General features: G+C 40.1%; 1 protein-coding gene across 4 annotated transcripts; it reads left to right on the top strand.

Annotated features, from left to right (window-relative positions):
• The first annotated feature begins 138 nt into the window (after window positions 1–138).
• Window positions 139–8388, top strand: LOC308085059 (PWWP domain-containing DNA repair factor 3A-like). Of its 4 annotated transcripts, XM_080428087.1 has the most exons (14): window positions 139–260; window positions 335–460; window positions 562–609; window positions 715–798; window positions 971–1051; window positions 4937–4997; window positions 5180–5230; window positions 5481–5525; window positions 5635–5699; window positions 5818–6019; window positions 6139–6256; window positions 6721–6803; window positions 7362–7450; window positions 7762–8388. In XM_080428087.1, exons 7-14 carry the CDS (start codon window positions 5195–5197, stop codon window positions 7847–7849), a joined length of 726 nt encoding a protein of 241 aa, XP_080284213.1. In that variant the 5' UTR covers window positions 139–260; window positions 335–460; window positions 562–609; window positions 715–798; window positions 971–1051; window positions 4937–4997; window positions 5180–5194; the 3' UTR covers window positions 7850–8388. The 4 variants fall into 4 exon arrangements, with proteins under 4 accessions (XP_080284213.1, XP_080284214.1, XP_080284212.1 ...); XM_080428088.1 differs by lacking the exon at window positions 139–260 and having other exon boundaries at window positions 304–460; XM_080428086.1 differs by lacking the exons at window positions 139–260; window positions 335–460; window positions 562–609; window positions 715–798; window positions 971–1051 and having other exon boundaries at window positions 4855–4997.
• Window positions 8389–17763: the final 9375 nt, after the last annotated feature.

Raw genomic sequence — 17763 nt, 5'->3', positions numbered from 1 at the left:
GTGAGCCTGTGTGGTTCTGACACAGACCCTCTCAGCATCACCTGGTAGGAGCGACCCGTCAGGTAGGATGCAAACAGGGAGAGTGCAGAGCCTGATACACCCATCCCCTCGAGGGTGGAGAGGAGGATCAACTCACTCCCCCCCTACCTGTCGAGAAGAGTGGATACTGCACTTCCAATATTCTGCACCTGGATGGCTATTCAGCCTCGGAGCCAAATCTTCCTTGGGAAGAAGAGCTTAACTCTGCACAATACCAACTGGTAAACTCCAAAGCACAAGTATCTGTCCTTTTTATAACAAACACCTACATTGTACTAATAGCTCTTCCCTGCAGCTCGACTAAATCCTACATCCATCCCCACAACATCTAGCTGAGGAGATCATTGTAAAGGAAGGGGACACATGTCTTACCCGGGAATAATTCCAGAGCCTAGGGTTACAGAGAAACATGGATTCAAATGTGAGTTGTGGAAAGTATTATTTTAAATATGGATAGGAAATAGGAAAGAAAATACATGTATTTTTCTATGTTCATTGTTATGTTGTGATTACTCTTTGTAGATTGGGAATGCCTGCATGAAACTCATACAAGAGGAAGCTCTGCAACATGTAAGAATTGTGTAAACATTTCTTTTGGATCTTTTAATGTGAATAAGAACACATACTTGGAGAACGCAACTGTAAAATGGCTGTAACCTAAATATTTTGTCATAGGCCAAGGACATATACATTGCAGACATGTATGTTGTGCCTACATGGAAGTACATGTAAGCAGGCGACCTCCATGTAAACCTTCCAGTGAGTTTGTCTATGTACAAATCCTCATTCAATACTTTTAAATTTAGACTTCTCATTTGTCAACTTTAACCTAAATACTTAATATAGTTTTATTATTCAACTGTGTTTCTGTGTATTTAACTGCATAATTACAAATGATTAACAAATAGAACTTGCACTCATTCATAATTAGGATGATATCGACATGAAGCACTTGGTGGTCTTTCCAGCGTGGAGCAAAGCCAAGACTGGGCCAGATCACTACGTTTTGTGTGTAAGTACAACGTGTAATGACTTTGCGATATAAGAAAATGATGTGAAATCAGTCATGGATGCCAAGTCTGACAGTCTATAAACATGTGATGCCCATACCTTTTGTGGATATGTACCTTATTTCAGAGGTTTTACTTAACGTTTCTGTGTGTCTGATGGTGTTAGCTGTGTCTTTGAACGTCTTTGATTTTATCCTCCATATGTGTAATGTGTCTGCTGTTTTGTTTCTGAGATTAATTGTACGGTTTTGCTGCTGTTGATTTGCAATTATTTGAATGCTTTATGTTGTCTTTTTATGTCTTTGTATGTGAAGGACTTTGTGAGTAGTGCTATACAAATACAATTAACTTACCTGCCACTGTAGTGTCCAAATAACTTAAGGCCCTGTGCATCTTTTTACTAATTTTGCCCACCCTAGGTCATGAAGCCACTGCTGAAGGAAATTTTATTTTTAGACTCCTTATATGCATTCCATCAATCTGGATTTGGCGATATTCAGTACAGAGACATCTTCAGGTCTATAGATAGGAAACTGCCATGTTCATATGGCAATGTTTGGGCTATTACTATAGCCTCTGTTGGCTACGTTCCTACAGCCAGTTTGCATGTTTTTGAGTTTGCGTACGGTATACTCTGTTTTGGCTATGTTCCTACAGCCAGTTTGCATGTTTCTGAGTTTACTTACGGTATTCTCTGTTTTGACTGTTCCTACAGCCAGTTTGCATGTTTTTGTGTTTGCATATTCTTTTTTTTATTTTATTGAAACGTTTCTGGCACAGGATACCATCCTCTATCCTCTTCCTTGCTTTGAGGCAGTTGCCTCATTCATTTCTTGTTTGTTTCTGTTTGCTATATCCCCCACATTGCCATTCTGCAGACACACATGGGTACGGCTCAGGGAGGGGGGATAGTGCTTTCTAAAAGCACCCGCCGGTTTCTAAAAGCACCCGCCAAGTGCACACAGACACTGCAATGGCTTTGTGCGTTGGACCATGAGCCGTGTTGCCAGCCTTGGCGAGAAATAAGCAACCGCAGGTCTATGAAAACAAAAAGAAGCAACTATAAGGCCACATGAGCACTTCAAACTACTAACTAGAGCTTTCATATCCCCTAAATATTTCAGCCCGGCTCGACTAATAATTGACAAATTAGGCCCAGCCCAGCCCGTCAGTCATTTTTCTAAAGAAGCTTAATTGCTGCATGCAGCCTTTTTTCTCATTAAATCTTGGTAATTTGTTAAGAACAGGAGTCATTCCACCCTATTCCAACAGTCTATATTTTATTTAAAAAACAGCTTGGAGCAAATAGGGCTATATAAATATATACACTGCCCCATAACCATTTTAAGAATGATATTCGGTTATTATACGAAATATATTTTTTATTGAGATATTTTCGTTTTTTCCATATTGCTGTCATGTCTTAATAAAAGCATGCTTTTAACAAGCAAAATAAGCAGTACAAAATAGTTTAGATTACTTTGTTTGATGGGAAAGAGTTGCGATGGAGAAATCACATCCAATGTTACCTTCTACTGCCTGCTGCCTGTGCTCTCATTTGAAGAAATAATCCAACATTTACTTTGAGGTGAAAAAGACATGAAGAAAGCTTTTCAATCTCAGTCTGAAGATCCATTCTATACGTCATGTTATGGTTTAAACTTTAAATGGGGCTCTCTGCTGCTGTCGTTGTGACAACTGACAGTCAAGACAGCTGATTGATTTGACCTACTTTTGCGGCTTTCGCTGCCCTGATGATTAATTATTTGGCATCAGCTGTGTAAGAGTATAACTATTTTAAATGGCTTTCATATGCTCTTGGGGATCTGACTAATATGACAAGTTGCTTATTGTGAACACAATACGCTACAAATTAATTAATATATGAATTTATTTGGATTTAAAAAAAACGTCGACCCGGCCCAGCCGGTGCCGACGGGCCGGGTCGGGTCCCGTTGGGTTTGGGCTAAAATCTTAAGCACTTACATTTTTTATAAGATGATCGAATCATCTAATGTGATTTTCATTTTGGCTGCTGTCTCGTTAAACCCATGCTGCGGGTGAATATTATATTATATATATTATATTATTATTATATTCCCCACGTAAACGCTGTCATGTTTACTGCATTAAAGGTTCTCAATCTTTTCAGGCCATCGACCCCCCAAAATAACCATATTTGAACTGGGGACCCCCGCTTTTTGTTTGACTCGGTTCCACAGATAAATATTGTGAAAATAGCAGATCTACAAGCTCGCCAGGCGTTGGGTGCTCCATTGTGGTCTCGACCCACAGGTTGAGAACCACTGCATTAAAAGCTCCAAGCAAGTTACATGTCTAGTATGTTGTTGACCACGTAATGTAATGTTTTTGGTTTAGTGTTAGGCTACTCTGTGGCGCGCGCGCCTCATTGTTTATGCTGTCCAAAATAACAGATCTGTAAGCTGTCGACACAACATGACGCAGCGCCGTTGATAGCTTGTATGTCTGTTATTTTGGGTAGGTAGGCGACGCACATACGCATCGCAGCAATGTGTCTGGGTTTGAGAGGCTATTAGATGATTGATGTAAACTTAAAGTGTAGCTCTGTTCGGGATTACTGAACAAAGGTGGATGATGAAAGATAACGGGGACAATATGGATGTAAGTTAACTTTAACTGCGTCACTTCAGAGGAAACTATGGAGCTATACTTCAGAGATGTTTACACACCCCTGGAATCCATTAGAATGGTGGAAATAGAACAATAACAGCCACTGTTCTGCTGCGCTGAACTCTGTGTGGCATCCAACATACATGCGGCATCCTACAGAGCGCAGCGCAGCACCGGTTTAAAAAAAAGAAAAAAGACGCACTGACATTCCATAGGCTAAATCAATGCATTTTGTGACCGCATCGCACAGAGGCTGCTCTACACACTCACACAGACACAAGCACGCAGAGATTTAGCTATTTTATGGATAGATATAATAGATTAATTAATTAATTTATTTACCGCAATATTTCACCCGCGGTTTATCCGATATTAATTAATAATTATATTTGATTGACCCGAATCCACCCAAACCGCGGTTAACTGCGGCAGCGATCCACGCATCTCTAGTGAGTAGTCTAGGCTACATATAGACCTTTCCTAAAACTGTCCAATTTATTATACCCATGTGCTACTGTTTGTCTGTGTACCACGTAGGAGCGTTGTCGCAACATGATGTAATTAATTATTTGGGAGCAGCCGGTGTGTACCAATAGTATAAATATTTTAAATGGCTTTCATATACTATTCCGGATCTGACTAATATGACAAGCTTATTGTGAACACAATAGGCTACAAATTAATATAAAAATGTATTTGGATAAAATAAAATAAAAGAAGGAAAACAAGCCCAATGTTGCTTATAATAATCAGACCAGGCAACAGCAGACAGGGAGATAGGCTAGAGCATATATTGGATCGGGGATGACGGCTACCGCAGTCTTGTCTTAAAGGCAATGGCTTCTGGCACGGTGATTGGTTTTATCATTGTAACGCCCAAACCACACCTATGCATAATGTAACGGGTAGCTCAGGTGTTTGGCGGGTGAGGGGGGTGCCACAGAATACCGAATTTTGCGGGGAAACGCCTCTTGCCTAGTCCGAAATCCGTAATTAGTGGTTTGTTCAAATCTCACACAGAATAGGGCCCCTAATCTCCCTCCCCCCCACAAAAATGCTAATGAATATGGTCTGGTCACCTTTCAAAATTGAAGTTATCCAAATCCACACTTTTGTACATCTGTTGCCATGTTATTGGCTGTGTTCTGGGTGTTTGGATCAAGATATGGCCCACGTTCACATGGGCTGTTAAGCTGCAGCAGAATGATTTCTTTTTTTTTTACATTTACAATTAGGCGGATTGCACAGCAAATCAGCCCTGGCAGATGGACAGAGACAACTGGACATGACATTACGGTGACTTCTAATTTACTTGCTACAAAATGTATAGGCTTACAGTAAACTGTCAATGTCTTTATTAGTGTTTTATTTTTTTGCAGGGGTATTTAAAGCAGCTTCAAAAATAGTAGTGTACAGTAGACACTGAATGCAAGTGCCATCTTTTTTTTTGATTAAGTGTTTTTTTGTTTTCTTTTTAGGATTTGCCCCGCCAGATGTTTGGCAAAGACTGTGGGATTTTTATGCTCATGGTAAGATGTCTTTGGGTGTACTTGTAAATCAGTCTGGATTCCAGGATAAGCTCCCATTGACAACTTTTCGAGCCACTGGCTCTTCGTCAGGTCTAGGCAATAGGCATGGTATGCAAGTTTGCATACCTATACCTGATGAAGCGTCAGTGGCTGGAAAAGTTGTCATTTTTAATGTGAAATGAATTAGTAAACTACTGCTTCCGCCCAGCTTTGAATTAATGCAATTTTCTTGATTCATCTTCTGTTTCAGTACACACGTTGCCTTGCAACAAGTGCCCCATTTAACTTTAAGGAGGTGAGGTAACATTTTTGTGTTCATTAACAGAGAATGTGTAGCAAATGCAGCATGGCTTTGTCTTTAGTAAAATATCCAAAAGCTTCAACCTGTGCCCCTCACGTTTTAGGGGGACATGCCTTGCATACGGAAGTGGTGGTGTGTCCGACTTATGGAGCGCTTTGAAACGGAAGGGTATGACGCCCCTAACTGTTTGACTTTGATAAAGGGATAGTTTTGTCAGCTGCAAAATATTACTATATTACTTGGTGTTGCCTCTTAACTAACTTCTAACCTCTCCTTAATTGAAAAGGGAAGGCAAAAGGTTTGCCCACTGGACAAGCCAGTCAGACGCTCTTCGTGCAGGAAACCTGAGAACAATTTACCGTGTCCCAACAAGCCGTGGGGTGAGCAGAGACATCCCCCAACACACACTTGTAGCACGGAAGCGGAAGACTGCAGGAGATGAGCTTGTAGATGTCATTAAGGCGGGAGGGACAGATAAACGCCTCAAAGTTGGAAAATGCACTATCCATATATTTCCACTGTTATCCAGTTGTCAGTTTCAAGGACAAAGAGCTTTGAAATGCATTTATGTGCACTAACACTTTTTCTAACATTTTTCTGTGCACAGGCTGTCCTCACTGGTGAAGAGCCATCCAAGTGGTTGGACAGGTTTTTGGCTGACCCAAAATACCAGGCTCCTTTTTATTTTAGGGATGACGAGCAGGCTGCGTCATTGTGGTCACACCCATAGATATATATAAAGGCTAGATGACTCACCCGCGCTGCTGGCCAATGGAGTACGACGTTGCCACATGGCGGCCATCTTGAAACAGTCATTCATAACATTATGTCTATGGTGCATATACTTTAAAATAACCATAGCGTGCTCAATTTTCATCCGATTTTCAAACGGTTTGGTGTGTTGTAAACACCAAAGATGTAGTTATGATACTGCATACTTAAAATTATTTTAAAAAAATAAAACATGATTATAATTATAAGTATGCGGTATCATAACTACATCTTTGGTGTTTACAACACACCAAACCGTTTGAAAATCGGATGAAAATTGAGCACGCTATGGTTATTTCAAAGTATATGCCCCATAGACATAATGTTATGATTGACTGTTTCAAGATGGCCGCGGTTGAGCTACGCTTGCGCCGCCCCCTTGAGCCATCTAGCCTTTATATATATCTATGGTCACACCTGTCCAATCTATTTGACACCGCCCCAACAAAGCACTGTGTGCAAACCAAGATTGAGTTCCTCCTCAGTGTTTTGTATCCAGAAGTGAGTAGCTTAAGGGCCGTTCCACACCACTCATCGTACATAAGAGGAGCGTTCACTAAAACCGTGAGGTTTCATTTAGGTGTCCTTGTTAACCAATGAATCCTTTCACACTAGCCGCTCATGCCTCGCTCAAGCCATGCTGAAGCAGGACATGAGGCCCACTGAAGCAATCAGATTGTGTTTGGCCACTTGAAAGTATAGGTGTAAGCACACCCAAAACGCATGGAGAGCAATCTGACCACCCAAAACGCATGTTAGTGCCAGGTGTAAATTAAATCATGTTACTGTGGCCAAGCACAATCTGATTGATTACAATCTGATCACAGAAAACGTATATTAATGCCAGGTGTAACTGCCCTCTCGGCAACAGCTCTGTTAAAACATAATGATAGATATACCCCACATCTTCCATACAAGAGTTTATTATCCAAGAAGAACAATCTCAATGAATCTCCTTATGGGGTGGATATAGTTCACAGGTAACATATTGACAGCTTGAGATCTGGCAAAAAAATTAATCTCCAACCATGTCTTTTTTTCTTTTGTTCTACCTGACAGGCCACGATATGTGCAATTGCACAGGTTCGGGGTGTGAACCTCGACGAGGCAGAGCGTGTATACCTAGATGGCCCAGGCTTGCATCAAAGGTACAATAAATACTGCATGATAGGACTTTCAGTGAGAGATGTCACGTTTAGCTTAAATACATAATCCATGCAGTATATATTTCAGATTATCTATGTTTACCAAATTTTCTTTCAATTGTTTTGTACAGGATTTACATCTGGATTTGAGTTGAACCATTGTGAAATGGTTGAATGAAATGGTCTAGAAACAACCTGTTTCTACTTCTAATATAGTATTCATGTTTCTCTTTTTTTTTTTGGGAGGGGGGGGGGGGGTTAATTATGTGTATCATCTCATGTCACCATTTAATTTTTCTTCTCCCTCCTCTCAGTGAGGTGGATGACATTATGGCAGGATTGGGCAAACAACTCCGGCAAGAAGGGAATCCTCCACCAAAGCGCCCAAAGACGTGGAAATGACTTTCCCATCCCCCTGGTGGACCTCCTGCCTATCATCCCAGACCATGCCATTAAATTAGATCTGTATTGCCATTATTAATGTAAACATCATAGAGAATAAAAGCATACAGCTACACATTTCAACATGAGGTGTCTTGCTCCTACTGTTGAGCACATCAGTTCAAGAGCTGCATGACTAATCATCATTTATCAAAGTTATTGTATGAGGTGAATAAGGAACAGCTTCTATAATCCAAATGGATAATTACATTTGGATTGATGGGGTAGAATATGTGGTGTTTTTTTTCCCTTTATGTTACACTTTTCAGCATTGGTGGAGAGTAATAAATGATGATAGGAAAGAGAATTGTAGATGTGTTAACTTAAGTGTGCTAATTTCCTGTGCTGTTGAACTGCAATGTCTTATGGCAGCAAGCTGTGTGCAGTGAGTCTGAAATGGGAGAACATTGATTAGCAGGAAACTAAAAGGAAAAAACAGTGAAACATGAAAATCTAGCGGAACACTTAAACCCTATAGGCCTTTACTTTGCTGACAGTGGTCCCCCAGGGGTCTATACCTGGTCCCCTGCTTTTTCCCCTCTACACCAAGTGTCTCACCAATCTACAAGCTCAGAACATGTCATGATGTGAGAGTTTGAAGATCTTCCCATTTTGCCAAATGTTTGCAGATTTTCGCAGAATGATCGCCTATTATGACTTGCCTAGATACACATGGGGAAATCTGTGCTTGTATTAATAAAGATTCTTATACGAAAAATGCACTAAAGACTTGTTTTATTTTATATTCTATATACTGTATAGTCCAGCAGCCCCTGAGGCGGGGTGGTAAATCTGGTATATAGTTTTATTGGTCCAAAATATTGTCTATATACCTTAATGAAACTAGGGGGTTATATGTGACCATATGTCTCTATTACAAAAATGGACTACTGCACATGTCTCAGACCCGGAAATGTTTTCTATTAACTGTGTATAGGCGTAGTGTATGAAAATGAACGTTGCAAAGAGTTGAGTGCTGAACAATTGGCATAAGTGTAATTAACCAATGAATGGCCAACATTATGCAATGCACATAACACAAGGTGGAAGTGGGTCTGCATCAAGGATCAGCACTGAGCCCCCTCTTGCTCACTAAGGTAATGGACAGGCTGACGGATGAGGTTAGACGGGAATCCTCATGGACCATGATGCTTGCAGATGACATTGAGACTAAGATTTTGAGGTTCTCTCTGGGAGTAACAAGGATGGATAGGATCAGGAACGAGTACGCATGTTAGATGTTTTGAAGATAAAGCCAGAGAGGCCAGACTGAGATGATTTGGACATGTACAGAGGAGGGATAGTGAGTATATCGGTTGATTTGGACATGTACAGAGGAGGGATAGTGAGTATATCGGTAGAAGGATGCTGAGGTTGGAACTGCCAGGTAGGAGGCCTAGAGGAAGACCAAAGAGGATATTTATGGATGTAGTGAAAGAGGACATAAGGTTAGTTGGTGTGAAAGAAGAGGAGGCAGAGGACAGGGTGAGCTGGAGGCAGATGATTTGCTGTACTTACAAAAAAGTCCCTTTGGCTGCTGGACTAATATATATGACCACATGTATATTATGTTATATGTCCATATTATATATTCCTTTCGCACATCACAGGGAAATTGTTACATTACTTAACCTTAATTAACCTATAACTATTATGTCAGACCAATTAATATAGAGTGGATTTTTTTTTCTTATTTAACTTAAAACAAATATATAATTGCGAGATTAAATGATACAATGTTATAACCACTTCAAAACAAAGGTTTTGTTCTGAAATGTATAAATATGAATATAATTAATATAGAGTGGATTTCGTTTTTTTCCGTTTTTTAACTTAAAACAAATATATAATTGCGAGGGGGGATAGCTTGAAACAGTTGCGGGGGGATTTAAAACAGTAGCTAGTTGCAGTTCTGATTGAGGTGTGTTTCTTAACTCAAGTAAGCTGTTCAATGCAAAAACATTGTGAGTGCTTATAACTAGGCTGTAATTTTACAGTGTTATAAGCTGATTCTAATGCATTATTTATAACGGATCATAGACATGGGATGCATAGCCCAATGACTTAAATTGAAAAATACCTGTAGTATAGGCCTACCCAACTCGGTCTGTTAGTACTTAATAGGTTCATTATGGTTGTTATGCTAATTACTCAACAATCAACTCTTTACAACTCAGTTTATTTTCATACACTAGGCCTATAGATTATGCTTCAATAATAAAAGTGAATAGATAACAACATATCTGGGTCTGAGACATTTCCAGTAGTCTATTTTGGCAGTCAGTGGTGGAAAAAGTACTCAAATGTTTTATTTAAGTAAAAGTATCAATACTGCTATGTAGAAGTACTCTGTTACAAGTAAAAGTCCGGAATTACAAATTTACTTGAGTAAAGTACAAAAGTATTGGTCTCAAAATGTACTTAAAGTACCAAAAGTAAAATAATTAAATGTTTGAAAAAAGTCGATCTACAAGCTCACAGCACAATGTGTCGCGATGCGATGCATTGTGAGCTTGTAGATCGGCTATTTTCAAATAGCCTAGGTATAAAATAGGCTAAACTTTGGTAAAGTGGTTAATGTATGTTTTATAATGTAATATTTTTTAACTGCAAAGTAACTAGTAATTAGTTCTTTTTGAAAAAAAAAAAGAACCAGGGGGGGTCCCCTCCACCCAGCCCCGTACCCAGGATCGGGGTGCCTTGGGCTGGGTAGAGAGGGACCCCTGAAGGGGGTCCCCTGGTTCTTTTTGAAAAAAAAGAACCAGGGAGGGTCCCCTCCACCCAGCCCCGTACCCAGGACCGGGGTGCCTTGGGCTGGGTAGAGGGACCGGTTCTTTTTTTTTTAAAAAGAACCAGGGAGGGTCCCCACCACCCAGCCCCGTACCCAGGATCGGGGTGCCTTGGGCTGGGTAGAGAGGGACCCCTGAAGGGGGTCCCCTGGTTCTTTTTGAAAAAAAAATCGGGGTGCCTTGGGTAGAGAGGGACCAGGGGGGGTCCCCTCCACACAGCCCCGTACCCAGGATCGGGGTGCCTTGGGCTGTGTAGAGAGGGACCTCCGAAGGGGGTCCCCTGGTTCTTTTTGAAAAATCTTCTAGGTACAAAGCATCAGAGGTGTGTGTGTGTGTGTGTGTGTGTGTGTGTGTGTGTGTGTGTGTGTGTGTGTGTGTGTGTGTGTGTGTGTGTGTGTGTGTGTGTGTGTTGTTTACTGCTATATATTTTACATTACTGCTATATATTTTTTAATTTATGAAAAACGATATTTTTTTGATTTATGAATATATTATTAATATAGAGTTGATTTTGGTTTATTTTCTTCATATAACTTAAAACAAAGCTATACAATTTTTTGTGAGCTTTTATTCTGAAATGTCGAGGCTCGGGGGCGTGGCTTCAACGGTTCCAGCCATGGAGGAATGACAGTGGAGGAATGAGACATGATACTCCAGCCTGCATGCATACACTCTTGCAACGCAGATCAACCGTTACAATGGTGCCGTGACCCATTTCCTGGATTCGTCATTGGAGCACTGACTGACTGCACCCAAGCCCCCAGAGTTGCTGAGAAACATTGAAGCCGCCACCCCAGTGGCCAAAGCTGGAACTGCAGGCGGGGAGAAATACATGAACGAGCAAAACATACTGAGAGATATTTATATATATAAATATAAATATGTAAACATATTATACATACATACATATGCATTTACATATAAATATATGAGCGCATGCTCATAACTATATGTGTGATCAAAAACGACTCTCTAATTCTACTTCCGGCAGGCTTCCGGGTGCTTCAAAACGCCACTGAGCCAAGCCCCCAGAACCCAGTGGTTTCATTGAAGCCAAATGGACATGGTGGCCATTCATGGTAGTGCAGGCGCGTGCAGGCCTGGGGCTTCAACACATGAACGAGAAAACGGTTTCGACCAATGGGCTCGACTCACGAGCATGCGCACGAGCTTGCGCACAGGGCTGAAGGACAGAAGTGACGCGTTTGGAGCCCCAAATAGGCCTCGCCCACCAAATTTGGGTGGCCGCTGGGTGAGCAACTCAATGCAAGTGGATGGGAGGAGAATTCGGGTGCCCTCTCTATTATTTTTAACTCTATGCACTGAGCACATTCATTGAAATGATAGCTGGGGGCGGGGCAATCCGCCCTCTAGTTATATTATACCTCTATGACTGCACCGAGTCATTCCAGAAATTCGAATGGTGTTGCTATTCCAGGAATCCACCTATTGCACCTAGTGCATATTAGGATTCCATTCTGTTGCTCTTTGGAGCTTGAGAGTACAGCTATTTGCACAGCAGTAGTGACTTTCTTGTTTTTCTTGATTGTGTTTTTGTTTCACTTATTGAGCCGCGTCGCAGTCACATGCGTAAATGACATGTAACAGGCATGTTGTTCCTATGTGCGATGAGGGGTTTGGCCGTCCTCTTTTTGCACTAATTCTTGTGAAGAATGGTCTTTTGACTGAGGTGTGTGACTGTTGTACAGTATGGGATGCTCAATGGATGTGTTTCTTTGTACATAGTTTATAAAGTTGTGTACCTGGTTCCTGTTTTTTTTTTTTTTTTTTTTTTTTTTCGCCTCTTGGTCAGATTTTGTTTTGTTTTTGGTGAGCGAGTGGATTTCAGCAGGGGGGAGTGTAACAGAGATTAGTGGGTTCCACTTGCTCGTTAAGTAAGGGCATTTCTTATTGGTTAGTGGGCGGCACCTCATTGAGTAACACAGGTGTCCATGTTAGAGGGGTGCCAGACAGTCTTGATTAGATTTGCCCAAGGTAAGATGTGTTCCTCAGCACACTATATTTTCAATAAGAGTTTACTGTGATACTGTGATGAATACTGGTTATTCTATGCTAAATGTACCTATTTGAAGTAGTGATGCTTTGTACATGTTTTCAGTTAGTCATTTTGACATACCAAACAATATATTGTTTACAACACACTGCTGTTAATTCTGTTGTAGACTGCTGCTGAGGCGTGTTATACCAAAAGAGGTTTCTGACCAGAGAATTGTGTCTATTCTTTTTGTTTTATTTCATTGTATTGTATTGTTGTATGTTTATTGATTGTTAGGGACCAGTCGAGATTTACAGAAGGGGTTCCCTGGAGGAAAATAGGGGAGGGTCATGCCTTTCTAATTTTAGTCCAAGGGAGGGTCAGCTAATTTTACTTTGAATCCAAGGGAGGGTCATGCAATTTTGAATTGATAAATATACCTTTTTAGTACAGCAGAACAGTGGTCAATGACCCCTCTCTATTTCAAAGGATACAAAGGATTCAAATCAAGTAACACCTTGGTCCAGGGACGCCGGCTTTTGTGCGTGGCCATGGGGGCTGAACTTGACCACCAATACTTTTCTACTTTTACTCAAGTACATTTTGAATACCTTACTTTTACTTGTAATAGAGTATTTTTACACCGAAGAATTGATACTTTTGTTTAAGTAAAACATTTTAGTACTTTTTCCACCACTGGTATTCAGTGCATGCAGTGAGTGACTGTTAGTGCACACAGGACGAGGGAGTCGAGGGACACAGCATAGCGACCCTTCATTTCAATAAGGGCAGACGGCAGAGCCAAAACCTGCAGAACATGTTTAGCACAGCCATAGCCATGGTTCACATGACGCAATAGCCCCGCCCCCCCGCCGCGAGCCGTTTCTCTGTCTGGGCTATTGTTCTAGGTGTCAACGGCGCGTTAACACCTATCTGCGCCCCGCTATAGTAATGGTAATGGTAGTGGTACTGTAAGTTTGAGCCTGACATCTGAGATTCATTCATTCATGACCAATTGAGCGTGGGGGCGCTAGCCCCGAAGCCCCCGCGTCATCAGCGCCCCTGCCTTGGTCTATTTAGAATCAATGACGGTCGTTAACAAGCCATCAACGCACAGCGAGTGTGAACGACCCAGTCAAATCTATTCAGCGTCTTAATAGCCTAATTTGTTTTATATAAGCAACAGTGTAGTCACTGTAGTTAACAATTAAAAGGGCAGTGTGACAAAAGTTGTAAACTACTGGCAGAGCGGGCCCAGCCAATAGGCAGAGTAGGAAATTGCCTAGGGCGCCATTAGGCTGGGGGGCGCCCACCAAGCCAAGATTTACGTTTTTTTTAATAATAGAAAAATATACATATTTGGGCTTGATTCACTAAGTTGTTCGTAAATAGTGCCTATATAAAGTGAGTAAAAGGGTGCGTATTTTCGATAAGCACAAACGGACGTGCGCGCCAACCGCGCATAAGGTGGGAGTGAAACACGTTTTTATTTAGAACTTAATATATATTTACATGAACTTAAATAGACTTTAATGCGTGTGTGCGGGCAGGGGTGATGGCCTCCATAAGATGAATTTGAGGGCGGAACACACGTGTTGCATGATGAACTACATATAAAAACGTCAGAGGTTTGACATGTTTGACATTTCAAATCCATTTCAATATGCAAATAACTCGACCTGTATTGTTAGAAGGGTGCATTCCAGATCATTTAAGCCTTAAATTATCTGGAATGCACCCTTAGCACAGACGTAAATTTTGTCTGTCATGACACCTGACATCTCATGACGCAAACATGCGTGCAAAATGCACATGCAACGGCCATCTCTCTCTCTCTCTCTCTCTCTCTCTCTCTCTCTCTCTCTCTCTCTCTCTCTCTCTCTCTCTCTCTCTCTCTCTCTCTCTTCCAGGAGATAATAAAACACCTTTCTATCTACTCAGATAACGCCCAATACAAATTCATTAATATTAATATATAATAGTTTTGTTTTTTTAAATGTTCTAGCCTTGACGACCATGCAGTCTTATGTAAACGTTAAAATGTAAATTAGATTGAATTTTGTCTGTCTGTCTGTCTGTCTGTCTGTCTGTCTGTCTGACACACAGACACACAGACACACAGACAGACACACAGACACACACACACACACACACACACACACACACACACACACACACACACACACACACACACACACACACACACACACACACACACACACACACACACACACACACACACACACAGACACACACACACACACACACTGGTCCCTGACATTGACAAGTTGGTTAAAGCAAAGAGATGTCAGGTGTCTGGAAGCAGCAAGTGATTTAGATGAAATTTCATGCTGGCTACACCATGTAAATTTGCCATTTTGGATATTTTTGAAAATATAATAATGGTAATAGGTAGTTAGATCATATCATATCATATGTGTTAAAGACTTACAAATGTATCAAAGCGGCTTCTTTTATTTCTCAGGAGCTTGCCCAGTGAAATCCTCAGTGTTAATTGAGCGTATTTAAACCATTCAATCCGGGAAAGCATCTGTGTCATTTTAAGATTTATTTGGCTATTCAAAAATAGCAGATATACAAGCTCATAGTGTGGCACTGAGTGCCGCACTATGAGCTTGTAGATCTGCTATTTTTTTTAAATAATGGAAATTTGTGCAAGTCTTTACAAATGTCTTTTAAAACAGTTTTCTGAAACACTTATGTTGCTATAATATGTGGTTCTCTAACTTTTTTATGTCAAAATTATATTATATTATATATATATATATATATATATATATATATATATATATATATATATATATATATATATATATAATCTAAAATGACACAGTATGCGTTCCCGGATTGAATGCTCCTTACAAATTGCATTTTGTTTTTAATGTCAATAATTAAAGTAGCTATTCTTCTTCATAATAACATGTTTTTAAAGGTGATATACTGTAGTTAGTAGCAGTGACTGAGACAACAGACTGAAAAACAATGCTGTATAACTGAATGCGCGTGAGCGCACATGCGCGTCCGCAACTGGTTTCTGCCCACATCAAGTCACCATTTGAATGTACATAATTTTTTTGTTGTCGATATTATTATAATGTTTAGACTGATGATAGGTGCTGCATACATCCCTATGTGCAGAAACAGAAACCGGTTTATAATTTCATGGTACAGACAGAAAGTACATGACGCAAACATGCGTGCAAAATGCACATGCAACGGCTCTCTCTCCCCCTCTCTCTCTCTCTCTCTCTCTCTCTCTCTCTCTCTCTCTCTCTCTCTCTCTCTCTCTCTCTCTCTCTCTCTCTCTCTCTTTTCCAGGAGATAATAAAACACCTTTCTATCTACTCAGATAACGCCCAATACAAATTCATTAATATTAATATATAATAGTTTTGTTTTTTTTAAATGTTCTAGCCTTGACGACCATGCAGTCTTATGTAAACGTTAAAATGTAAATTAGATAGCATTTTATTTAGACAGATGCCAGGTCATTGTTGACCTGGCATCCTAAGTGTGTGTATAGTTTGAATGTACATCATTTTTTTGTTGTTGATATTATTATAATGTTTAGACTGATGATAGGTTATTGGTTTATCTATGATCCTAGATTACTGAGTTTATCTTGCTTACTGTAAATCACGTCTGCTAAATGCCAAAATTGTAAATTGGCTTTTGTAATTTACACAGTGTCCTATATTTGTGTTTGTGAAATAGCCTTATTTATTATTAAATGATAGGCTCTTCAATCTGACCAGGATTCAATGGGTTTCCCATATCTAAGTTGAGAACACTATCCATTCTGCTACCACTACTACAGATACTACACTGTGCATTTAGAAAGACTGACTACAGTAATGTTCTAATCAATGTGGAAAGCAAAACATCGGACGGGGATGATGGGGAGGGTTAGGGGTGTCAAGATACACTAATTTCACGATACAATACGTGATGTTGGGCATATGATATCGATATGATACATTATTAATGTTCTTTTCTCATGTATCATCAACATTGGCCATCATCTTTAGTTTAAACTAACTTTATAAAGCACTTTAAAAAACAATTACAAAGTGCTTTGTACACACAAATAAATACATTTGTGCAAGCTTAAGGAAGAGGTGAAGTTCTCACTAACTATAAACCCATTGTTTCAGAGGACAGATAGACACTAATATAACAAATATAATATAATATAACACAACACTGCATGACTAAAAATTCCACAAACCTCACATTCTTGTCATCTGGACTTACCAACCAAGTGCAGCCTAGTTATTTCCAACAGCTCAAAAAAAATCTATAATATCAGATACAGTATAATACCATGTAAACCATCTTAGATTAGATGTAGGCCTATTTGAGAGTGCAGAGGCATAATTGCTTTGATGCATGTCACATTAACGAGTGTCAACGAGCATCGGCTGACACACAACACCTCCTCTCTGCAGTGCTTTAAACTGAAAGTGACTGGAGTCTGTTTCATTTCTCTCCAAAATACCTTGAATATGATGGAAGACATGATTAATAATTAGCCTACTGTGATTATGATAAGCTTTACATTTTATATCATACACCATACAGTAAGAACTCTTTCACTCTTTTTTTTTTAATACAAAAAATAATTAAAAAAATATTACGATACAGTATGACATCATGACAATACCTATAGTCACATTTTAATACCATGATAGGCTATATCGTGGGACAATATATCGTGACACTCCTAGGCGTGGAGGGTTCATCTTTTTTTTATCACCTGGGGAGGGTCATTGATTGTTGTTTTTTAGTCAAAGGGAGGGTCATGGCATTTTAGATCAGGGCATATGCATTTTCTCCAGGGGTACTCTTCTTTAAAAATCGACCTGTCCCTTAGCTCAAATGTCTGACTGTACTACCTCGTGCTGTTTACATTTCTGTCTAAGTAAGCCTAGTCTATTCAATCAATCTACATGGACATTAGCCCCGTTTGGAACCTCACCCTCCACCATAGCTCCGATAGCGGAGGGAGAGGTTCCGATCGGAGTTATATGAACATATGGTCATCCATAAACCTACAGTAGACCTAGCCC

This window comes from Gymnoscopelus braueri, assembly GCF_963280865.1.
Source record: "Gymnoscopelus braueri genome assembly, chromosome: 5".
Classification (NCBI taxonomy): domain Eukaryota; kingdom Metazoa; phylum Chordata; class Actinopteri; order Myctophiformes; family Myctophidae; genus Gymnoscopelus; species Gymnoscopelus braueri.
This window is presented reverse-complemented; position numbering and strand designations above follow the sequence as displayed.

What these genes read in the sequence shown, in the direction of transcription:
- LOC308085059 (XM_080428086.1), top strand. Translation starts at nt 4,905, where the DNA reads ATGATTTCTTTTTTTTTTACATTTACAATTAGGCGGATTGCACAGCAA. An exon ending in CAACTGGACATGACATTACG is followed by an intron (nt 4,998 to 5,179) that starts GTGACTTCTAAT and finishes TTTTCTTTTTAG; the next exon opens with GATTTGCCCCGCCAGATGTT. An exon ending in TGCGTCATTGTGGTCACACC is followed by an intron (nt 6,257 to 6,720) that starts CATAGATATATA and finishes TATGGTCACACC; the next exon opens with TGTCCAATCTATTTGACACC.